We start from the raw sequence: 26661 nt of genomic DNA on the forward strand, positions 1-26661 counted from the left end.
GGAGGAGGTTACTGCTAAGTGCAAAGTGTGGAGAAACAAAAAAGGATTTAATGCTGATGCAGATACCAGTACCATCGTCAAGACATGGCATTAAAAAAAGTGTAGGGATTATATCAGCCTAGACCATGAGCAACTAAAAAAGTAAAGACAAGGATAAGCCTTATGAGTGTGTATCAGAAGCAGAAAAACCAGAAAGAAAACAAAGGATTACCCAATGAATGTAAATAGAAGGAAATTCCACACCATGGGACTACAGATACCCATGCTGGGGCGATTTTCAAAAGAACTAAAGAACTAGATGAAAGAAGAAGAATGGAAAACAAGTTATTGTTATGGTCATCCATTCGTCTCAAAGCATTTTAAAACCACTGGATTTGCATGAAATAAAACAATGTTGTTGACTAAATTAACACAGTTTTTACCAAAGAAGTGGACATGTGCATAAGACATCATATAAGGCTGGAAAGGACATGAGAAAACTCATAGCATCCTTGGACATCAAATTCATAGTATAAAGATCTCTAAAAATAGGGTTCCTAAGAGCAAACCTCCTCCACACTGAACTCCCAGTACTCTTTTTCTTCCATTGAAGCTGCTAAATGAACCAATGCCTCTGAAAAAAGGCGGGTTTCCTCACTTTGATATCTCTTTTGTCGCCACCGGCTAATGATCTGGGTATGTTGTGATGTATCTAGGGTCTTACATTGATTAGAAATACAAGAAGGACAATACCAGTTTCCTTCAGGAATCCTTGCAAGTGGAGGATTTAAGCAGTAAGTATGGTACTCTGAGTCACAAGTATCACATAGCAGGACACTGTCATCATCCTTGTCAATGCCACAGACTTTACAGACACCATCATCCCAAGGAGCTTTTGGAATCTCATTCACAGATGCAAGAACATCATCCAGTTCCTTTCCTCCTCCTGTACTCAAACTTTCTTGATTTGCAATTTCTACAAACTTCTGGACAAGGGAGAGAACCTGCATCATATAAATACCAAGGTAACTCACAAACCAAGTAATAAAACAACATTTAAAGGTTTAGAGGGCAATTAATGGTGGCAAAAGGCCAAAGTATAGAACCAATATAGAGAGGCAATGAGGTCCTGTCTTTGCAGGAATCTATGTCATGATTCATGGAAAGAATGATGTTATGTTCTACAATTTGCTATTATATCCAGCTAAGCGCAGGACTCGTAAAATAGAGTTCCCATTGCACTCAGATAACAGATCCCATGCAGTGGGAGAAAAGGAACTAACATGCCCCACCAAGTAATAAGCCAACCAAATAATAAAATCACATTAAAGTTATACGCACACACACACACATGCATGTAAGAAAGATTAAATTTGCACCATGAATGGGAGTGCTATAATTAGATTTATGTAATGGTTAGAGTTGAAAATTATAGATACAGATACAGACCTCTGTTTCATACAATGATTCAAAATTTTGGGACAATGTTTCAGCCAACTGCATTAAGTCAGGCCGGTCCCCATATGCAGTCCGTATGTTATGCCAGACCTGCCAAATTAGAAAAATGAAACATGTTCAATGTCCAATTTTTAGTTTGATATCTGGACAAGTGACTACAGAAAGCTGTCTGCAAGACATCAGCATCATAAAAATTAGCTACAATTATAGAAATCTACCAAGAAAGCATGTAAAATGAAGCAAAAAGAATATCTAAAAGACAACCCATTATCAATCTTTCTAACACATCAAATGGCCAATGCTATCTGTAGAAGTCCTGTTCAAAGAGAAAGAAACCCTCCTCTCCTAGTCGACCATAATCTCTATTATATTAAAATAAGGGTACAAAGTCAAATATACCCCTACTTAAGTATGGGACAAGAAAAATAAAAAAAATAAAAAAAAACAGAATTGCCACATCACTACACTAATTAAACTATAATGAAAAGACTAAGTTACCCTTACTCGACCAACTCTAACCCTCCCCCTCAAGCTGGAGAATATGTCATATAATCCCAGCTTGTTACTCTCCCTGAACTCAAACCTCTTGTGAACAAGCATGCCCATTGATCACCTAAACTCACGTGTTCTGGGATTATCTCTCCAGTAAGGACTTACTCCCTCACAAAATGGCAATCAACCTCTATATGTTTTGTCCTTTCATGGAAAACCGGATTAGATGAGATGTGGATTGTAGCTTGGTTGTTACAGTACAATCTCATAGGTTTGCTCATTAAGAATCCAACTTCTTGCAGAAGATTTTTTAGCCATACTAATTCACATGTGGTGTGTGCCATGGCCCTGTATTCAGCTTCAACACTACTCCTTGCCACAACAGTTTGCTTCTTACTCTTCCACATCACCAGATTTCCTAAAAGAAACGTGCAATAACCTGTAGTGGATCTCCTGTCAAACACCGAGCCTGCCCAATCTGCATCTATATACCTAACTATCTCAAGCCTTCCCCTGGTTTGTACAACAACCACGACTTAGAGCTCCCTTCAAGTACCATACAATTCTAAGAACTACATCCCAGTGAGGTACTCGGGGGTTTTACATAAATTGGCTCACCACACTAACAGCAAAGGAGATGTCTGGTCTGGTAATGGTTAGGTAGTTCAGCTTCCCCACTAACTATCTATATCTTCCCAGGATCATCAAAAATTTCACCTTCATCACTGCTCAACTTAGCATTTGGTTCCATGGGTGTTTCAACTGGTTTTGCACCTAAAAATCCCGTTTCTTCCAACAAATCAAGAACATATTTTCTTTGGCACAAATTTATACCTTGCTTCGACCTAGCAACTTCTATACCCAAGAAGTACTTCAACTCCCCAAGATCTTTTTTTGGAAATGTTCTTGTAGAAAAGCCTTTAGTCTGTCAATCCCCAATCTGTAACTACCAGTTATGATTATATCATCCACATAAACCACTAATAAAACCTTTTTGGCTTCAAAATCATAGATGAACACTGAGTGATCGACCTGACATTGTTTCGTTCCAAAATTTTTCACCACTTCACTGAACTTCCAAAACCAAGCACAACGAGATTGTTCCAGCCCATAAAGTGCCTTCTTGAGCCTACACACTTTACCATCCTCCCCCTGAGCAACAAACCCTGGTGGTTACTCCATATAGACCTCCTCCAAAAGGTCGCCATGGAGGAAGGGGTTTTTAATGTCAAGCTGAAACAAAAGCCAATCATACATAACTGCCAAGGAAATCAAGACACAAACTGAACCAATCTTAGCCACAAGGGAGAAGATTTCCATATAATCCACCCGATAAACTGAGAATAACCTTTAGAAACTAGCCAGGCCTTCAACCATTCCACACGGCCATCTGGTAAATATGTAATAGTATGCACCCATTTACAACCTACAACATGCTTACTAGGAGGAAGAGTGGGGAACTCCCACGTGTGATTGTGTTGAAGAGCAAAGAGTTCCTCCTCCATTGCTTGATGCCACCCCAGTGAAGTAAGAGCCTCTTGGACATCCTTGGGTATAGATATAGAGGACAACAAAAAAACAAACTAGCGATGTGAAGTAGAAAGGTGAGATACAGAAACATAATTGGAAATGAGATGTAAGGTACAACTACGTTTACCTTTCTGTAATGCAATGGGAAGATCAAGTTCAGAATATGTAGGCAACTATAGGATCCACAGAGGAGGTAGAAATTGGAGGAGGTGCTGATGTCTGTCGATGAGTATACACGTGCCAGATCGGTGGTCGTTCAATAGGAATATGCACTGGAGAAGGTGAAGGGTCAAACATAACAGGAACAACCAGATTGGGATCCCCAACTGGAAGAGAAAGAGGGATCAATGGTGAAGAGGACGATACATCAGGACCCAAGAAGAACGGCACGGACTCAAAAAAAGTGACATCAGGGCAAACAAATGACTTTCGAGTGATAGGATTGTAACACTTAAACCCTTTTCCGGTCCAAGAATAGCCAAAAAAGATACACTTAATAGAGCGTGCATCCAGCTTGTCTAAACCAAGGCCCAGATTATGAACAAAGCACATACACCCAAACACCCGGGAGTTGATGGAAAAGGGGACAAAGTGGGAAACAAAATAGAAAAGGGAGACCGAACATGAAGAATGAAGGAGCGCATCAGATTAATGAGAAAACAAGTTGTAAACACTGCACCACTCCAAAAACGTTTAGGAACGTTCATATGATGAAGGATAGACGGAGCAATCTCAAGAAGATGACGGTTCTTTCGTTCAGCCACCCCATTTTGTTGAGAGGTGGATGCACACGAAGTCTAATGAATGATGCCATGTTGTTCCAAATATTGTTGAAAGGAATTAAAAAAATATTCTTGGCCATTATCAGAATGAATAACTTTTATTGGAACACCAAATTGCGTATGTATTTCAGCATGAAATTTTTTAAAAATAGAAAGCAATTTACTCCTTTCTTTCATTAAATAAATCCATGTCATCCTTGAACAATCATCAATAAAAATGACAAAATACTTGTAACCATTATAGAACTCAACTTTAATCGGACCCCAAACATCTGAATAGACTAAAGCAAAAGGACTCAACATACAACTATTAACCCTAGGACTAAAGGAAACCCGAAGGTGTTTTCCATAGTGACACAATTCACACTACAAAGAAGACAGATGACTCAAAGAAGGAACTAATAGCATGAAAGCCTTGAGAGATGGATGTCCCAGTCGACAATAACATTGGAGAGGAGTCAAGGAAGTTTGAAGTGCAACTGAAGATCAACCACCGTCAAAATAATACAATCCACCGGCTTCATGCCCTCCACCAATCTTCTTCCCCGTCTTGAGATCCTGAAAAACACAAGATGAAGGGTAAAAAGTGATAGAGCAACTAAGGGCCTTAGTTAATTTACTAATAGACATAAGGTTGAATGGAAATTTAGGCACATATAGAATAGATGATAAAGAAAGTGATGCAGTGTCAACATTACCAACACCACAAATGGGGGAAGAACCATTAGCCAGGGTAGCAATTTGTGATGTGGAAGTTTTAGAGAGGGAAGAAAACACACCTAGAGTCCCAGTTATGTGATCAAAGGCTCCAAAATCAATAATCCAGTGAGAAGGTTTGGATGCCAGACAGGCCATACCTGAGTGTGCAAGAGTAACAGTGTTATGTTGTCAAGTGGCCTGAAGGAACTTCTCATACTCATCTTGTGGTGCATTCATCATCTCCTTCCCGGAAGCAGATGTAGATGTGGAAGGTGTTTGATCTATCTGTTGGTTATCACTCACATCACCACCACTAGCAACTTCATGATTAGCCCATGTAGAGGGTGGGCCATGTAGATAATAACAGAAATTAATCGTATGTACGTCTTTGCCACAATGTGTACACTTTCTAGTAGTGTGCCCTCTTCCTCTACCATGGCCTCCCCCTAAGTCATGACCTCCACCACCACATCCAAACATGGGACTACCACGGCCTCCTTGAAATGCATGCCCCCCCTCCATTGCCATGTCCACCTCTCGCTACAACAAACACTGATCCGTCAGACGTTGTGGTACTCTCTGTGAATCTCAAGGAAATCTCATGAAGCCAAGCAAAAACCTCCTCAAGTGTAGGAAGAGCAGAACCTCCCAATATTTGTGCTCGAACTAGTTCGTATTCTGATTTCAGCCCCAGTAAGAACACGGTTACATCAAGCTGCTCCCTTTGTTGTTGCTGAATTTTAACATTTGAAGCTAGGGGATAATAGAAATTGAATTCATTTTGAGGTTCCTCATACTGGCATAATACTCTTCAAGGGTTTGATTTCCTTACTACAAATTAAAATACTCCTGATAGAGTTGATACACTCTCGTAGTATTATCCTGTCCCGAAGCTTCGAGAACCCTATACTTGGTAATGTTGTTCATTCATTCATCCTAATAAAATGTCTTCTTAAAAAGCAATTAAAACTATAAAATCATTATTTTTTGTGTGAGAATTAAGAATTTAAGACCTAACGTCAACTTGTTTGGGCTTGCCTCGAGGGGCGTGGTACAAAGGCAGCCCGTAGAATCAAGAAAGTAATATGTTTTACATCACATTTGCTACTTGAAGTAATGCAATTGAGAAAAAAAGAGATTGTGGGTTTTATATGCTTGAAAATGTTTTATATATTTGATTTATTTTTAAATTCTCATTTGAATATGGTTTACATGTTATATTTATGTATTTTAATATTAGATAATAGGTTTTTAAAACATTTATTTTAAAAATAAATTTTATATTTTTATTATATTATGTTTAATGATTTTCTGATTTTTTGCTTTTTTTTAATTTTTTGGCATTTTTTATTTTTTATTTTTAAGCCTTTATTTTTTATTTTTGTGCCTTGCTTAAAAAGGCATGCGCCTCGCCTTGCACCTCATGCGCAAATTGACCCCTGCGCCTTGCACTTTTAGAACACTATTGTTCCCATATTTCCTTGGTTGTATCTAAGAGCATAAAGTTTACACTTATCTTGGGTTTCATACTGTTCCATAGCCATGTCATGATTAGGGCAACTTCTTGTTCCCAATCATCAAACCCTGGAAAGTCAACTAATGGGTTATCCTCCTTCACATGTTTCACCTTCCTCTTGGCCTTGAGAAAAAACCCCCCACCGACTTGGCCCATGGAACATAATTTTCGCCATTAACTTTAATTGGTGCCATCTGCACACCTAAATAGTCTGAGGGGATCACCACATTAGATTTCTGATCACCACCACCATCTCCAGTTGCTGCCATTATGTTCTCAATACACTAGATTTCTCCTAGTTCTGAATTATCAACCAACAAAAAAAGAATTCTGCCATTCAATCAACATTGTTGCATGCATATCACCTTATGGCACTTTCTCAACCAGCCACAATAAAAAAAACACTAACATATACCACCATTCAGACACATTCAGCCATCTCCTTCATAAAAAAAAAAAACGATTTCTCACACCACTATTGTTAACCACACTATTATTCACAAACAAAGAAAAAAAACCCTCTTGAAACTGCTCAATAGAGGATCTGCAACACAACAAACACCACCACACAACCACTAGGGTTGTCACTCATGGTGACAGCAATCTGAGAAATACTCACCTAGGGCAGCTACACCTTCCTAACACCTGTAATGGGGATTGTGGCAGTCCTGGATCACCAAAAAGGGGTACCACAGCCTTCTACTAGGTGTGCCACAGCCTTCTACCTGTGTAACTGAGGTCGCACCTCAGAGGAAAAGGAGAAAAGAAGAATAGAAGAGATAACAGGTCCAGGAACTTGAGATCACAGCCTTCCTCTTTTATTTACGGCTCTGATACCATGTTTTAGTGGTTCAGATAAGTCCTGTTCAAAGAGAAAGAGAAAGAGAAAGAAGAAGAAGAAGGAAGGAAGGAAGCTGTCGAACTAGAGAGTCAAAACCCTCCTAGTCGACCATAATCTCTATTATATTAAAATAAGGGTACAAAGTCAAATATACCCCTACTTAATTATGGGACAAGAAAAATTAAAAAAAAAAAAAACAAAACAGAATTGCCACACCACTACACTACTTAAACTATAATCAAAAGACCAAGTTACCCTAAATCGACCAACTCTAACAGTATCAATTAAGAGCAAGCTCATAAATTGATCATCCCAGTTAGCATTGTGTGTGTGTTGCTACAAGCTTACAGACAAATAGAGGTCTGGCATCCCAGAATTCAGAATGGTATTTGGGCAGGGGATTCACAACCTAATCTGATGTCAAGTTCATCTTGGGTCAAGACCTAAAGCAACCCGACCTGGCTTGAGGGCAAAAACATGTATCATATGATATATTATTGCATGTAACAATAAAATCTGAAGCGATCCATTGATGGTGAGAATATTACAAAAAGCGCAAGTCAGAACCAATAATGGTTGGAGACTCCAATAAGGCAGTGATGTAGGACCACATCTTCCAGTTCTATGGCTGTTGATGACTACAATAGCTTCTTAAGGGAATAAGAAAGAAAATAAAAAAGAGAAAGAAGAGAGAGAATATCCGGGATCACTCATCACTCACAGGGTGCCTAAAATCTCCAGGGTATGGGAATCACTCATCATAATTAACATAAGCTCAAGAAAACTCAACAAACTTTATTGATCCTTTTGTAAAACGCCTATACATATTTATAGACTGTAGACTCGTAAGAAGACTCAATAACTCTTAGACTGTAGACTCGAACTGAATTGCCATTTTCCTTTTTCAATCAAAGAAGACTCAATAACACTTATTCTACTATTCAATAACTCAAACTTTAAACATAAACAAACTATAATTAGACAAATCAGTAACATATCATTAGACTCCACAGAAAAAAATGTAAAATGAAGAAAATACCCCTACTTTCCAAAAATACAGAAATACATAAAATTTCAGAAAATTCCAATTTTTTATTCTTCAGGTAGAAACATGAGTGATTCTTCATGGGCTTAAGAGATCAAAAACTATGAACATCAGAAGTTTGTTAGTTGAAGGAGAACTTTCATTGATTAATTAAAAGAAATATAGAACAAGCACCCCAACAGGAATGCTGAACCCCACAAACCAGTCCCCCCATTACAATGCTGCCCAAAAGAAGTCGACCCTGGTTGATCCTTGTTTAGCTAAACCATCAGCCAAGGCATTGGTTGACCTTCTAACCCAGATAAAATTTTCATCAATTTCCCTTGTCAGCCACCAAATTTCTCTCATAGCCTGTCTCTGTCATTACCCCCAAATTTCCTTCATGCATCCATCCTATTACCAACCTTGAGTCCCCTTCTACTTCAATCTGATAGAAGCCTAATTGTTTAGCCAATCTCAACCCATGTAGGAGGGCCAACACAGATATGTTGGCAGGATGGAATTAAGGGTATGTCTTGGAAGCTGAAAGCAAAAGTAAATGATACACCGGTCTGCCAATGCTCTGGCCAATGGATTGGCAAACAAGGGGCTATGAGTGACCAGACGTATTGGGGTAAAGAGCTGTAAATGGAATGCAATTGTAATTTGCGGTTAGTTGAGACTAGCTGCCTCATAGGAATATACAAATGATCATTCAGTGCACTCTATTTCCTTTAATAATAATAATATGATTGACAGTAATTTATCAAAAATGTGACCCTCTCCAAGTTTTCCCTTGACCTAAAACATTGACCTCCAAACTATACCCACCTTAAAACAACCTGATCAGGTTGTTTACAGTTTCTTGCTCAGTTTGCAATGTTGAACATTCAAGGAGACCAAATTGGGTAACTCAGCTTTATTTTTTCTGTCTCGCAAGGTTAAATAGTGAAAGATTTGGGGAAATATTGCCCAGTAAAACCTAATGGAAACAGGAAAAAGAAAACATACCTCACGAACATCCTCAACAAAAGCTTCATGTGATCCACCATAGGCACCAGCAGCCAGTCGTAGGTCAATGGTTCTAAAATCCAAAGGGCGAGATACCATGGCAGGTGATCCAAGAATACCATCATCCTCATTATCATTAGAGTTCAACAGTGTTGTTCCCAGCAAATTACAGAAAACTCTTTCATCATCTGCAGCAACAGCACGACGTAGCACACTACGACATTGTTTCATAATAATATCTGAAACGGTGTTAATATTCTTCCTTTTTCTTCCCTTGTCAGGCTTCTGATGCAGATTTTCACCACACACATTTGCTAGTACCGAGAGAACAGCTTTCTGTACCCAATCAACAAGGAATGGCCCAAGTTCAACAACAGATTCAGTATTTGGTAATTCAAAAGAAAATAACAAATTTTAACATGTAAAGGGAAGTCTATCTCAGAAAGTATCAAACATATCCACAAACAAATTGGATGCCCAAACAGTGAAAGAAAGACTCAAAACCACATCTTTTTTACTTTAAACCCAGGTTCCCATGCTCCATCCACAGAAGGATTCCCTTCTCAACTCTAGGAGCATCTGAATTAGCTGACTCTGACAAATGCTTTTGGAGTTACCCAGGCCTTCATCATTGAAGGGATTGTCTCCAAAAATGGCCTTGTGGGCTATGTTACCCAGACACAGGAAGGACACAACTGGATCTCGCATCAGATATGAAATTGACACTAAAAACTCAAGTATAAGGGCATCTGAATTAGCTGACTCTAACAGATGCTTTTGGAGTTACCCAGGCCTTCATCATTGAAGGGATTGTCTCCAAAAATGGCATTGTGGGCTATGTTAACCGGACACAGAAAGGGCACAACTGAATATGTCATCAGATATGAAATTGACACTAAAAATTAAAGTATCCAAAATTATATGGCACCCTTGTATAGGTATCCGGGTATCATACTTTGTTGGCCTCTCAAAAATAAAAAAGAGAAATGAAATAGTAAGAACCATTCAGTGAAAAAATACATGTTTGCATGGAACAATCAAGTAGTGAGAAATGACTTAAGGCCCATAACTGGGGCTGCAACTTGGGTACCCAATTGGAGCAATTTACACTGTGTCAGGCCTGGGCTTTCGGGCCAGACCCATTCATATTTTGATAATTTCTCAACCTGAGACCTCCCAAGTTGCACCCCTCCCATTAACTGACCCCATATAGTTGGGACTTGGGACAAGGCATAGTTGATTTGAGTTCTGTCATGCAGTTCGGTTTAGATTCTATGTTGTAGTTGAATAGACCAGGAAGAACAAATATATTTTCACTCCAAGTTAGATTTTGCAAAGAGAACACGAAATCACAAAATGTAAATATGGATAATGGTAAAAGTTAGAATAACCACAACAACAAGAACACCAACCACATAATTAATCAACCAAATGAGAACCAAGCTCAGCCCACAAAAAAAAAAGAGAGAGAAAAAAAGAACAGTACCACACTAAGTACTGTTATGTTATTTTCTAGAATTTAAACTCCAAACATGAAGTTCACTCTAGTTTAAATAATGGAATGGCCATCATAATTGTTCAACAAAAAAAAATGTCATGTTTTGTATTGGAAGAAATTTATATTTCCTCCATTTAATTATGAAAATTGTCGCCTTGTAGTCATACTTTATCATGCCATATCCTATCACAATAAAAGTTCAAAGTTTTTAGTTCACTATAAAATTGAAGATTATGAAACAAAGGAAAGCCCATGGTCAAGCTAGCATAGGGTAAGGGTTGCAAAGGATCCAGAGTTAAGAAGGTCCAGAATCTAAGGAAACCATGGAGTTGAGTTGAAGGATGCACTCTTGACACCACAAAAATTCCCACTAAAACACACCTGCAAATCAATTACCATTTTAGGATTACCAAGGTGAACCTGGCCCATCCAATGTCTCTTCTGAAAGAAACCAATTAATTCTAATTCCTTGTTTTTCTACATCCCATGTGAAAGACATGAATACATGCATGCAACATGGCAATGTCTAGAAACAAAACATGGAATCATAACTCATAAGGACATGCAGCAATCATGGTCCAATTCTTGACATGCTTCTGTCTCTTACAAACAATTAATACTCCAATTCTTTGCTTTTCTACATGCCATGTAAATAATTACTCCATAAAATCAGAGAAGCTATAAACTGAAACATGCATGCATGCCCATGTCCAGAAACATGCATTCATGAGGACATCTAGGCACCAAGTTCTAATCTACAACATGAAAAGCAAATTGACAGAATTTAGTTGGCACATCTACCAATATGTGCCATATTAAATGAAACATATATTTAACATTTCTTAATACAACACAGTTTTCATGAATGGCCCAGCAGAACATAAATTTCATTATCAAAAAGTACCTTGGTAGGTCCGGATGCATTGCCCTTATAAACTTCCTTACTGATTGAATGCTCCAATATTTTTTTTGCCCATTCAGGTGGACCTTTCTCCAAGGCATCATATATACACTTTCTAATCCTGGTTCCCACATTTGTTGGCAACTTTCTGACAGGTTCCAGCAGTTGTGCCCACTCAGGGATGTTATTGTCATTCACCACTGTTTCAGATGAACCAATTGCATCAGGATCCTTGTCTGTATTCCAAACCTCATTATCTCCCATCACAGAACCACATATTTGTTTTGTAGCCTCTGCAAGCAGCTGAGAATCACAAAAATGAGTGACTTCTATTCAATGAAGTTTCTTGATACACCATATCAGAGTTATTTGACTAAATTTGGAACTTAAGAACAAATTTAAAATCTCGTGAATCCAGGACCAAAAAACAGAAAAAATCAGTTTGAAGACAAATGTATGCCATAAATTTGATGGATGCAGCTTAGGCAATCCAGGTCCCTCTGGTGGTGGTGGTGGGGGGGTTGGCTTTACTCTTGGGTCCCATTGGAGTAGGGATGCTGTGAATATGGAAGTCCTTGCAGTCTTACAGGCAAGGTTCAAAATATCAATAAGCCCAATACGCCGGGCGAATCGATACCTTTTTTTTTTTACTTTTTTTTTTTCAAAACCGGTTCAGGGGGGCTGGTTTAGAGATCCTCCACCCCCTGAACCGGTCAGACCCCCAATACACCCACTGTAGGGGCGTATCGGAGGGGTCCCGGAACGATACGTATCGGCGGATACGGGCTGATACTCTGAACCTTGGTTACAGGGAGTGGACCTTGCTAGAAAGTTGGGCTTTGATAGATTGCTAGTTGAAGGTGACTCTAAACTGGTAATCAGGTGGCTAAGGGAACCAGAGAAAGTCCCTTTGTCCTTTAGGGGGGGCTTTGCAAAGATTTAAATGGCTAACCACAAGCATTGAAGTAAGGTTTCATTGGGAAAGAAGATCGGCCAATGGGGTGGCAGACTGTTTAGCTAAGCAAGGGATACACAAGAATCAGTTACTTTAGGCACAGTTGTAATTTGCCTTTTACTCCTTGATGCTGCAGCTTGCACCTCTTTGGTGGAAGTTTCCACCTTGTACCTTTCCCATTTTTATTCTTTAATTTCAATAAAATTTCTATATCTTATCAAAAAACAAATGCATGATATACAAGGAAAAGGAAAGATAATGAGATGACGAAGTTACATAAACAAGACATAAGCACCCACTACATCACCACTCTTCAATCAATATCTAATAATAGGAAGGACCAAATAAACATTGGTCGGAGGGAGCAGCAAATCTGGAACAGCATGAAATGGAAAAACATAAAGAAAACCAGTATACATATGAATAAAAGGCAATTAAGATAATATCAATAGGAAATGAGCATCAAGAAATCCTAGATGCCTGCAAAGTATCAGATCCATGAATCCCGTTCCACTATTCTGTACTGTTCAGTGCCATATCCACTTTTAAACTATGGGCCCGTATATCATTTCTCACTATTCAACCCATGTCCTTTTTTGGCCTGACCCTGGTTCTTCAAGCCCCTTCAACCTGTAACAGATCACTACTTATTGGTGCTGTAGGTGGTTATTCTGCACATGCCCAAACCGTTTTAGTCTACTTTCCTTCATTTTATTACGTATTGGAGGCTTGGAGCTACTTCCAGATTCCTTCAAATAAGTCCTTGTAGGTTGTAGCCATACAAACAGAGGACCAAGAGAGCAAGCCCTTACAAAAAAAATCTGTACATCTAGTTAAAGACATTACAAAACCATTATCATAAGACCAAGTTTCAAATGAATTCATTTATGATCCTACCCTTTCTAGTTTTCCCACTCATCCATCTCAAAATTCATGTTTCTACCACTTATTTTTTGGGCATGTTGTTTCTAAACTGCCCAACACTCTACTCCATACTAGATCATTGGCCTTACAACCATTTTACAAAATCTTCCTTTTAGCCAACACGGAATTCTCCCATCACATACCCTTCCAATTTTCCCATCCTATGCTGTGGATGATATCCTCAATGTCTCCCTTGTAAATTATCAAACAAAGGTGGGGCTGACTTCTCAAGGGCTTGGGCTGAAATAGCATAATCGTCAAGAGTAAAAGACAGAATCACATTGGATTGGAAATCCCCAGCAGGTAAAAGAGTGAAATTGAATTTCGATGGGAGCTCCCTTGGAAACCCGGGTATGGCTGGAATAGGAGGGGTCTTAAGAGATTCAGAGAAGAGGACTGTAGCAATGTTCTCAGGGCCAATTGGGTGGGGAAATTCCTTGAAGGCTGAACTGATGGCCCTATTGCAAGGTCTCAGCTCTCAGGCTAGCTAAATAGCTGGAATTCAGAATGAGGCAGAAGGAGACTCACAGGTAGTCATCCCTTGGGCAAAATCCAACAGGCATATTCCTTTGACCCTTCAGCATGTGCTGAGAGAAGAGGAAAAGATTGCAAGAGAAAATAGAGGTCGAATTCAAGTGGGTTAGGAGGAGTGCAAATAGGTTAGCTGACTCATTAGCCAAACAAGGGGTTATGAGGCAGAATTTGTTTTGGTCATCCTTGTAATTTGGGTTTGCTAGAGGGGATTGGCATTTTGGTCAATCAAGTTGTATTAATCACCCGTACTTTTCAAGTCAATATAATGAACCTAACCTTTGCTGATCAAAAAAAATTATCAAACTAAGGTGACAGAAGGGATCACATTGAGATATCTCTTGGACAAAATTTTTTGGTTAAACCATAAATTTTTGTATTCTTAAGCAGGAAGAACACCTCTATTGCGAAAACTTTGATGTAATTCAAGGATGGGCGGTATGGTGTCCAAAATCCAGAAGACCCCTTTTTGGATTTACAGTTTACGGAATGTGTGGATTGCTCTCAAAATTACATTCGTCTTCCCAAAATTTTAACGTTGAACCATCCCCAACCTTGAAGGAAACAAAATCAAGAAAAGCTGCTTGAAAAAGCTCATTACTCCTTTCCAAAACACATACTTCATAAGAAGACTCCACCTCCTAGGTAATTGGTATGCCAACCGAACCCAACCACACCATATTTACAAAACACTGCCCTTCTAGTGCTTTAAAAGTGCAAGGCGCAAAAACAAAAAAGCGCAAGGGCCATTTTGTGCCGAGGCACAAGGTGAGGAACGTGCCTTTTTGAGGCAAGGTGCATAAATGCAAAAAACAAATGCTAAAAATAAAAAAAAATGCAACTTATTAAAAATATTAAACACAATATTAATTAAAAATATAAACTTAAATTTTAGAATAAATGTTTTAAAAAGCCTATTATCCCAAATTAAAATATATAAGCATAACATGTAGAACATATTTAAAATGAAAATTTTAAAATAAAATCAAGCATAGCATATAAAACATATTCAAGCATATAAACTCTTAATCTCTTCAATTTTTTCCAATTGCATTACTTCAAATAGCTAATGTGATGTTAAACATGATGAATTCCCGATTCTACAAGTGGCCATTGTACCAAGCCCCTCGAGGCAAGCCCAAACAAGTCCATATCAAAGTCTTGAATTCTTAATCCCTATAATAAAAGGTTTTCGAAAGCCCCATATTTGCTAATGTTGCTCATTCATTCATCCTAATAAGATATTTTTGAAAGACGCTTATAGTTTCAAAACCTTTTTCTATAGGGATTAAGAATTTAAGACCTTGATATGGACTTGTTTGGGCTTTGCCTCGAGGGGCTTGTTCAGAGGTCAGGGTGATGCCCCCGTCCCAACTGCTAACATAAAAAATTAAAAAAAAAAAGAAAAAAGAAAAAGCATGCACAAATTTTCAAAAGAGGCTCACTTGGGCAGAAGCACAAGGTGCACACCTGGGCGTACCAAGCACACACCTTTTGAAAGTGTTGTACCTGGAACGTAGGCAAGAGGTGCATACCCTAAAATGTGTCTCGCATGTGCACCTAGGTGCGCCTCTTTAAATTATACCCTTCTCCACAAAGCACCCCTTTCAATCTCAAATCTCCATAACCACTTCCCAAAAGTGCCTTATTAAACAACTTCACTCTTCTAATTCCCAAACCTCCCTCCCTTTTATCCCTACAAACCCAATCCCATTTCACAAGATATACTTCTTTTAGCCCCTTTAATACCCCAAAGAAATTCTCTTTGCATCTTCTCAATTGATTTGCCCCTAATGAAGGAACTTTGAGCAAAAATAAGTAGTAGATCGGCAAATTGGATAAAACACTCTCACCCCCCCATTGATAAATACTTCCCTTTCCAACCTGCTAACCTCTAATCAATTTTTTCCAACATCGGATGCCATGTTAATGGGATTGAAGCCTTTGCACTTGTCGGTAGCCCCAAGTATGTGAATGGAAACTCCCACAACAAACATCTCTGAAGAAAACTGAAGAGAAGAGAGTTGAGGGTTCGGCAATGAGGGTCTGAAAAGAGGATTTCGAACTCACACTCTCTCAGCCCCCTAACACTGTTTTATTAGAAATATTTGAATAATTACAAGGAGGCCCTTAGTTGGGCAAGAATTTACACAGAACTTAATATTGACAAGATGGACCCAGAACAAGGCACATTACAGAAAAGAAACATAAATAACAAGAAGGAATAAGCAACCTATGGGCCATTCGGCCCATCTTCTCTACACTCCCCCTCAAGCTGAGCATAGATGTCAATCATGCCAAGCTTGCTGGTATCATGCTGAAGTTTTGCCTTGGGAATGCCTTTGGTGAGAAAATCTGCCAACTGTCCTTCAGATGTGATGAAAGGAAGACACACTTCACCCGAAGAGACCCTTTCCCTAATGAAGTGTCGATCAACTTCAATATGTTTGGTTCTATCATGTTGCACTGGGTTGTGAGCAATGTTGATGGCAGCCTGATTATCACAGTACAAAATCATTGGCTTGTCATATTCAACTCCAAGTTCTTCCATCAAAGATTTTAGCCATAATAATTCAGAAACCCCATGTGCCATGGCCCTGTATTCTGCTTCAGCAGAAGACCAAGCAACAACCGATTGTTTCTTACTTCTCCAAGAAACAACATTACCAGCTACCAAGCTGCAATACCCAGAGGTAGATCTTCTGTCATCAATGTTCCCGGCCCAGTCAGCATCGGTGTAGGCTTCAAGTTTCATATGACCATGCTTGGCAAACAGAATACCCTTTCCTGGGGAGCCCTTCAAATAACATAGGATTCTCTCTGCAGCTGCCATATGAGTGTCTCGGGGAGCATGCATGAATTGGCTAATGCAACTGACTGCATATGCAATATCTGGCGGAGTCATGCATAGGTACAAAAGTTTCCTAAGAAGTCTCTGAAAGATTCCTTTGTCTTCTAACAATGTCCCTTCTGAGGCTGAGAGTTTATGACTCATATCAATAGGAGTAGCAACTGGTCTAGCACCCATCTTTCCAGTTTCAGAGAGTAAGTTAAGAACATACTTCCTTTGGGAGATAAGAATCCCCGTCCTTGGATCGAGCCACTTCTATGCCAAGAAAGTATCTCAATTCCCCCAAATCTTTAATCTCAAACTCTGTATGTAGAAAAGATTTTAGATCATGAATTCCTGAGGCATCATTACCAGTCACTACAATATCATCTACATACACAATGAGGTATACTGCCAGAGGTCCACTCCTCTTCACAAAAAGAGTATGATCGGACTGTGTCTGCACATAACCAAAGTTAACGAGTGCTGTTCTAAATCTCTCAAACCATGCTCTAAGGGACTGTTTTAGTCCATAAAGAGATTTTTTCAGCCTGCATACCTTCCCTTTCATATCAGTTCCATACATCCCTGGAGGAAGAGACATGTAAACCTCCTCATGTAACTCACCATTCAGAAATGCATTCTTGACATCCAATTGATAAAGGGGCCAGTCAAAGTGAGCAGCTAAAGATAGAAGAACCCTCACAGATGTCATCTTGGCAACAGGTGCAAAAGTCTCTAAATAATCAATCCCATATGTCTGTGTATAGCCTTTTGCAACCAGCCTGGCCTTGTACCTTTCAATGGTATCATCAGCTCTGTATTTGATAGTAAAGACCCACTTGCAACCAACAGGATCATTCCCTTCAGGCAAATCCACCACTTCCCATGTGTCATTCTTGTGTAGGGCATTGATTTCAGATCTCATAGCATCCCTCCATTCTGGAATCTTAAGAGATTCTGACACAGACCTGGGAATAGGATGAGAAGCAACAGAAGAGAGATAGGCAAAGTATGAAGGTGAAAGCAAACTGTAAGAAAGGTGCTTGGAAATGCAGTGTGCAGTGCACTTCCGTTTTCCTTTTCTAACAGCAATGGGAATATCAAGGTCAGGAAAGGATGAATCCAAAGGTGCTGAAACAGTACCTGTTGTCTCTTCTGTGACTGGAAGTGTATGAGGCTCATGTGTTGTAGGAGAAACAACCTGCACATTTCTGGATCTTTGCCTGTGATACACCTTGGGATTGAGGATAGGACGAGGAGGTAGAGTACTGGGACAAGGAGAATGGAGCGACTGATCCACCCTTGATTGAAGGAGAGGCAGACACATCAAGAGACTCAACAGGGACAGGAAGAGGAAGAGCAAACACCTGTGTCAAATTCTCCCCCTGTGGACAATGTCCTTCTGGAGAGGAACCATAAAAGGGGGAAAGCTCATCAAAGGTGACATCCATTGAGACATGCCGATTGCCAGACTTTGGATCAAAACAACAATAACCCTTCTGTGTGGGGGAATAACCAAGGAAGATACACTTTTGAGCTTTGGGTTCAAATTTATGCCTTTGGACACTTGGAACATGTACACAACAGGTGCAGCCAAAGACACGAATAGGAACAGGAAAAAGATCATTGTCTGGATGAAGAAGAGTGAAGGGAGACTTAAACCCCAAAACCCTGGATGGCATGCAGTCAATAAGGTAGGTAGCAGTAAGTACAGCATCACCCCAAAACCTGGTAGGAACATGTGAGGCAAATAAGATACTTCTTGCAACCTCAACAATATGCCTGTTTTTCCTCTCAGCAACCCCATTCTGTTCTGAGGTCCTAGCACACAAGCTTTGATGAATAACCACCCATGTCAAAAAGATAGCAGGATAGGTTTTTCTCAAAGTATTCTTTTGCATTGTCCGATCTGAAGATTTTAATCCTGGTATCAAATTGGGTTAGAACAAATTCATGGAATTGTTTTACAAGTCTTAGAACTTCATCACGGGATTTCATCAGGAATATCCAAATGAACCGTGAAAAATCATCAATAAACAGGATAAAATATTTGTAGCCACCCATGGAGGGTAAGTGGTAAGGTCCCCACACATCAGAATGCACAATATTAAAAGGAACAGAAGATCTTTTATTGCTCAAAGGATAATTGCTTCTACAATGCTTTGACAATTCACAAGACTCACAATGTAGACTGGACAGACTAATTCCCTTAAACAGTTCAGGGAATAGATGACTCAAGGCAGAAAAAGACAGATGACCAAAACGATAATGACACAACATAATCCGACTAACAGACTTTGAAGAGACAGATCCAAGAGCAACATTCCCAAGATGATCAGTGCATTGTCCCGGAGTATCAAGCAGGTATATTCCGTTCGCCTCATGGCCACTCCCAATCACCTTCTGAGACTCCAGATCCTGAAAAACACAGTAGGAAGGAAAAAAAGTTACACAACAGTTTAGTGACTTGGTTAAACTACTCACAGACAACAGATTTGTATTTAGCTTAGGTACATGAAGGGCAGAAGGTAGGTACAAGGAATTCGTAGCCTTGATAGTTCCCTTACCAGAGATAGGGGCAAGTGAACCATCAGCTAAAGTGATTTTATCACGTCCAGGAAGTAAGTCATATGAAACAAACAAGGTAGACAGATTGGTCATATGGTCAGAAGCACCAGAGTCAATAATCCAAGGGATCTTGAGATTACCTGAAGAGGTAGCATGATTGGCAGAAGCACTTATACCTGAATGAGCAAATGCTGAAGTAGTAGAATTTCCTGAAGGGTTGGAAGGAGAGGTCACATCACTTAGCTGACTGATCATCTTCCCAAACTTTTCATATTCTGCTTTCATGGCTGCCAACTGTGCAGAAGCAGACATCTCTTCACTATCTGGCCCGGCAGCTACATTTGCACTTCCTGATCTTTTACTATCATGTTTTTTCTGAAACCGAATGGGAACAAGATTAGGATGTAACTTCCAGCACTTGTCTTTGGTGTGCTTCGACTTCTTGCAGTACTCACATATAACTTCTTTCTTTCCTGTGCCACTAGAAGTTCTAGCATTACCTTTAGGTTTGATACCCATATTGGCAAAGTGATCATTAATATCAGCCCCTTGAACCTGAACAGCCCTTCTGCTCTCTTCACTACTCACCAATGCATAAGCTTGTGACAAAGAGACACACTCCTTGGAAAGAATATTCTGTTTTGTGATATCATATTCTGGGTTTAGTCCAGTTAAGAACTCAAAAACCCTGTTCCTTTCAACCAATTTTCTGTAAGTCTCTGCATCATTGGTGGTGTCCCAAGTTACAGCTTCTATTAGGTCAATCTCTTGCCATAGGGACTTAAGGGTTGAGAAATATACAGCAAGAGGTTTCTCTCCTTGCCTTAAATTCTTTACATCACTTCTCAATTTATATGCTCGGGCCACATTGAGCTTTTGGGAATAAGTTTCTACAACACTGTCCCAAATTTCCTTTGCTGAATTCATCCATAGGTAGTGTTGACTGATTTGTGGCTGCATTGAGTTCACAAGCCACCCAATGACAGTGTAATTTTCTTGCATCCACTTCTCGTAGGATGGATCATCTTCTAGGGGAGCCTTCTTACTCCCGGAAATGAACCCCCACTTTCATCTACTACATACATGAATCTTTACTGATTGCGACCATGCCAGATAATTAGTTCCATCTAGTTTAACTGTGGTCACAGTCAATAAGGAGTCACTTGGAGTCCCCTGAACCAGTCCATATTCAGCACCACTTTTGTTTTCAAACTCTGAGGAGTACATCATGTAAACACTCCAAATATGATTTCAGATGACTTCTACAAGTATACTGAATAAGGACAAGCAAGAACAGAGTTCAGCCGACCACAAGAAGGCAATACACTGAGTTCAGCCTTCAAGAAGTAAAACAGAAACTTCTAGATACTCAGCCGAAGTACCCTTTTCAAATCTGGACTTCAAAGTAAATACCACTTGGCACTCAGCCGAAGTACCCTTTTTACAAACACAGTGTGGGCAATAGAGACAACCCCACTGTCAAGAGGAGAAAAAAGGCCTCAATAACAGTTCGTACAGCCCCCCAAAAACAGCCAGATATAAGCAACAATCCACAACCTTGTTACAGGGATGTTTCAGCTGTTTGACAGTCCAATAAGGAGTGAAAAACAGCCCAGAAATTTCTGGGTTAAACCAGATTCAATGGCAGCCGAAGGTAGTACAGAACAACCAAAGCTTTCAGACAGTTCAATAGTCCAAACACAGTCGAAAGCAATACAGAACAACCGAAAGAAAACTGAACCCAGAAATCTGAGTACAACTTACAGTTTCGAACCAGAAATCTGAGTACAACTTACAGTTTCGAACCAGAAGAAAATTGAACCCAGAAATCTGAGTACAACTTACAGTTTTGAGCTTAAACAGAACCGAACTGTTCCTCTTCCCCTTTTCTTTTCTCTGATTCTTCCTGGCCACCGAACCACTTCTCCAAGAGATTCATGTCTTGGGCACTTCCAATGACCTCCAAGAATCAGGCAACACGAGTCAAGCTTCCAGCCCTAGGATACTGAACTTCAGGTATGCTCTGATACCATGAAGAAAACTGAAGAGAAGAGAGTTGAGGGTTCGGCAATGAGGGTCTGAGAAGAGGATTTCGAACTCACACTCTCTCAGCCCCCTAACACTGTTTTATTAGAAATATTTGAATAATTACAAGGAGGCCCTTAGTTGGGCAAGAATTTACACAGAACTTAATATTGACAGGATGGACCCAGAATAAGGCCCATTACAGAAAAGAAACATAAATAACAAGAAGGAATAAGCAACCTATGGGCCATTCGGCCCATCTTCTCTACAATCTCAAAGCTTTGCTCATTCTTCTAAAAAGGTCTGAGATATATTGCCCACTCCAATCACCACTATTCATCAAATTGATCATTTGCCCTGCTAATACCTCAAAACATCTCAAAATAGCCCTCAATTTCAGAACGTGGTCAACTGAAGCTTCTAGGAATATTAATGAATCATTTGCAAGCTGAAGATGAGAAATGGAAACTCCTTCCTTGCACACGTTGAATCCCCCAGTCATTCCTAATTCTACTCCCTTGATCATCAATCTACTTTAAACTTACCACCAATACAAATAATAATGAAAAGAGGATCGCCATGCCTTATTCCCCTCATTGCTTGGAAAAATTGTGTTGAAAGACCATTTACAATCACCGAGAATGACACCAAGGATACACAGGCAAACATCCAACTTCTACACCTTTCCCCAAAGCCCATTCCCAAAATTTCTTCAAGAAAGCCCCATTCTACACGATCATATATGCCTTCTCAATATCGATTTTACAAACACCTCCTTGCCACTTTTTATTCTTGCATCAACACACTGACTTGCCACCATCACTCCAACCAAAATCTGCCTTCCTTCAACAAAACATTTAAGCGGGGCCCACAATCTTGTGTAAAAGTAAAACTGATTCAACCTTCTTGATAAAACCTTTGTGATGATCTTATATGGATTTGAAATCAAACTCTTATTGGTCTAAAATCTATCACTTTGTTTGCTCCATCAACCTTGGGAATAAGAGAGAAAAAATTGCATTTGCACTCTTCTCAATCATTTTTTCTTGCCAAAACTCCTTAACCATCGGCACCACATCATCCTAACTATACTCCAGCAAGTCTTGTAAAAAGAGAGGTTGAACCCATCCTTAAATTCCTTTCTTCCCACAAAGTCCAACAAATGGAAGCTCTTACACATCTCCACATGATTTTACCCCTTTTCTTCGACCACCTAAAGAAAGAAGCAACAAACAAGCTTTGTATACTTGGAGGAGGGAGCCAACTGTAACCAAAAAGGTCCATAAACCAAACCCAAATATCAGAACCGAAAGAGCAGGAAACTAATAAGTGGTAGGGGCTTTCACCATTAGCCTTGCATAGGATGCACCAATGTGGAGACAAGCACCTATTAGGCTTTTTCCTCCTCATGAATTACATTCTTTAACTCACCCATCAATAGTTCACTTTCCCTCCTTCTCTTGATCTTGACAATACGTCACCTTCCTCCAATCTATACAAATCCACCATTTTTAAAATTTGTAATTTTTTGGGTACCACATTTCCAAACACCACTCTATTCCACACTTTTAAATCCTCTGTTAAAGATATTAATGTTCTCATCATAACAAAACCAGCCCTACCTTCAATCTGATAACTTTTCCACTTCTCTTCAACAAAACTACAAGAATTGTGGATGCACCAACCACATGTTTTCAAACCTAAAAAGCTTGGAACCATCCAACTTTATGAAACTTCTCAAGGATAGGTATGTGGTCTGAAATAGAGAGTGCTAATGTTTTCTGTACCACATCTGAAAATAGCTCCTCCTAGTCCCCATTTAATAAGAACATGTCCAATCTTCTCAAGATAGATAGATCTTACCCATTTGATCAAGTAAATTTTGATCCCAAACAACTACAATCAATCAACCCATTTCGTCTAATCAACTCCCCGAAACTCCTCATTAATTCATTTCATTCAACCTCACACATATGTTAAAATCCCCCCAAAATCCAAGGGCCCACCCCCACATCATGAAACCCTTCAGGATCCTCCGACAACTCCCCTCTATTCCCCTTTTGTTTCCAAGTGATCCAGCATTACTGAAACCGAATGTAAACACTTAAAGAATCCCACTTTTATCCTTTTGTCCAAAAAAAAAAAAAAAAAAACTATTTGCCTCACACTCAACCCACCCACAATTATTTGAGCACTGTAGTGTAGGCCATCTCCATTTTTTCCACCTTTGTTTCTTGCAAAAGTAATAGATCCACCCGGTTCTCCCTCACCAAATTCTTTACAACCTCTCTTCCCTTGAAGTCTCTTAACCCTCTCACATTCCATGAAATAATCCTCAACATGGTTCTTTTTTTTCTTTTTGTTTTTTTTTTCTTTTCTTTTTTTACCTAAATCTAAGGTCCAATGACTTTTTTTATCAGCAATATAGAAAAGATTTCATTGATTAAAAGAAAAAAATGGTTACAACAAGAAGCTGTGAAAGAAACCCAGCTTTAGCAAGCTGACCCAAACCAAAATTACAGCTGAGCCCAAAACAGATGTGTTCTTTGTACCCCTTGCATAGCTAATCTATCTGCCAAGCTGTTGGCAGTTCTCCTCACCCTTCTCACACAAATTGACATGACCTTTGAGAACCATTTAAATCTTCTGAGTTCATTTCTCAATTGCCATGTCACCCCCTCCCCTTCTGCAGCCATTTTATCACAGTTTTTGAGTCTCCCTCGATGAACAGTTTGCTAATACCCAGCTCCTTTGCCTTTTCAACCCCATATACTGCAGCCAGAAACTCTGACCTTGCCACATCACCCTGTCCCACAGAACAGAGAATAGAGAAATGATGTTTCCATCAACATCTCTAACCCCCCCCCCCAATGCCTGAGGGACCCAGATTACCCACACAACTCCCATCAAAGTTCAGCTTCTTCCAGCCATCTAATGGGGGAGACCGTGTCTCAACAGCTTCTTCCAGCAATAACACCCCAAGCCCTGAAGAAATTTTCAACCTTGAAATCTGAGAACAACTTCTTGCTTTTTGCCCAGTGTGCCACTCTCAATATTATTGTCTCAATCAAGGCTTCCTTGTTTTTTTTCTCTTTCTTCAAATATTCTTGCATTTTTCTCCTCCCAAACAGTCCACAATAGTGCTACTCTAGTACACCTCCACAGGATCTTATCCCTCTTTTTAGTGCAACTAATACCTGTAGGGGCTAAACAAGCCACCCAGCCTGTCAGGAGAAGATCACCTGCAACCAAAGAGGGCAGCAAACCAATTTCTAATAAAGCTAACAAAAGGGCAAGAGATTAGAAGATGAAGTGCAGTCTCACCATTCAACTTACACAGGACATACCAGTTAGGGGACAAACACCAATTTGGTCTTTTTCTTTGAAGTCGATCATAGGTATTAATACAACCATGACACACTTCGCAGCAAAAAGCACTAACTTTAGGGGGAATGGGAGAGTACCAAATTTCCTTGACTGGGAAAGAAGGAGACGAGGAGGTGGCTACCAAAGAATGTAACAAGGATTTACAAGAAAAAAAGCCATCAGAATTAGGTCCCCAAACCCTAGAATCCGATCCAACTTCTCCCAAGAACACTGAACTCAGCAAGTTTAACAATTCGGGCACGCTAGGAAGTTCATACTCTCCAAGGTTCCTCTTGAAGCCAAAGTTCCAATTCAGCCCCGAGGGATGGGAGTGCTGACTCAAAAATTCAGAAATAGGCCTACCCTTGAAGCTAGAAAGATCAAAAAGAGAAGGGAATCTCTCACACAAAGGGATGTTCCCAATCCACACATCCTCCCAGAATCTGATTTTTTTTATCAAAAGCCAAATCATACCTGATATGATTTAGAAAGGTAGGAAGGAGATCATGGATGAGCTTCCAAGGGAGCAGCCAAGGTAGCTCTATGAATACATCCAGCATCCCATCCATTGCCTGACAAGCCGTGAATGCTTGCAACTATTTTGTGCCATAATTTCTCATTTTCATTCGGAAACCTCCATAGCCATTTGCTGAGCAAAGCCCGATTCTTCAAACTAACATTACCAATTCCCAATTCCCCTTCTTCCTTCAATTTCACCACCTCTCCCCATCTGAACTAGCAGATCTAGGGTTATCACCTAGGAGTAAACCTAAATATTTCATAGGCCACACTCCTTTCTCACAACCTAGGGAATCTGCCATGAGCCTCAAATCTTCCTCTTCAATGTTGGTTGCAACAACTAAGCTCTTTGACCAATTAATCATCAAATTAGACACCCTCTCAAAGAGCTTTACCACCAACGTCAAGTTTTCTACCCTCTCCTTACATCATGTAATTTTACTCACCAACATCTTGTAGATTTCCTCCAATTCCTGAAACATTTTCCTAGTAAAGGGTTCTCCTATAACATTCAGCCCAATGCCTTACTAACTTCCAGCTTCATATCAACCACTTTATTCAAATCAATAGTTCTTTCAATGTAATGTGTCTCATCAACACAAATTTCTTCTTCACTTGAATCCCTTACACTTCTATCATCTTCAGACAAATCTTCTGCCCTCTGTTGCCTTCCCTTCTCTGTTAAAGTCCTTGTCCAATAGTTCCTTTTTCTGTTGTAAACTCTAGAAGGAGCACCTTGTGTATTTTTCCGGTTGCCTCCTCTTCTTTCTTCACCCACCTCTTTACCTCCTGAGCCATTGTTTACAACTTTGCCAATCCCTTCAACCTCTTCTTTCCCCCTTCTTCCCTAATATCACCTTCCAGATAATCGATGGACTCTTGCACCTCAGTCACTGCCTCTCTCCTTCATTTCCATTTGTAATAGCATCCCAATGTGTTTTTTTCTCTCTCCATAGAACTTCCCCCACCCTTATTGTCCTTTTGTCCAACTTTAAAACCAAAGAAATCCAGAAATGAATGCACATCTTCCATAGAGCCATTTGATATTCTAAAAAAATTAAAAATTTAAATTTAAGCCTAAATTTGTATTCAAAATTGTATATTATCAATTGCAAACTTATTCTCCTATTCACTCACCCCCTATTTAGAAATTTTTTTTTGAAAAGGTAAGATAAATTTATTAAAATTAACTCATAAAAGTACAGAACA

General features: G+C 39.6%; 1 protein-coding gene across 1 annotated transcript in view; it reads right to left on the bottom strand.

Annotated features, from left to right (window-relative positions):
• LOC104593227 (methyl-CpG-binding domain-containing protein 9) overlaps positions 1–26661 on the bottom strand; it is a 46487-nt gene that overhangs the window by 5133 nt on the left and 14693 nt on the right. The window contains exons 5-8 of the mRNA XM_010252993.3: positions 11735–12034; positions 9333–9668; positions 1429–1527; positions 549–983 (exon numbers count right to left, since the gene is read on the bottom strand). Of these exons, the coding sequence (XP_010251295.1) occupies positions 549–983; positions 1429–1527; positions 9333–9668; positions 11735–12034 (1170 nt within the window). The remainder of the gene's footprint in view (positions 1–548; positions 984–1428; positions 1528–9332; positions 9669–11734; positions 12035–26661) is intronic.

This window comes from Nelumbo nucifera, chromosome 3 (genome assembly GCF_055504915.1).
Source record: "Nelumbo nucifera cultivar China Antique chromosome 3, China Antique-T2T, whole genome shotgun sequence".
Taxonomy (NCBI): Eukaryota; Viridiplantae; Streptophyta; class Magnoliopsida; order Proteales; family Nelumbonaceae; genus Nelumbo; species Nelumbo nucifera.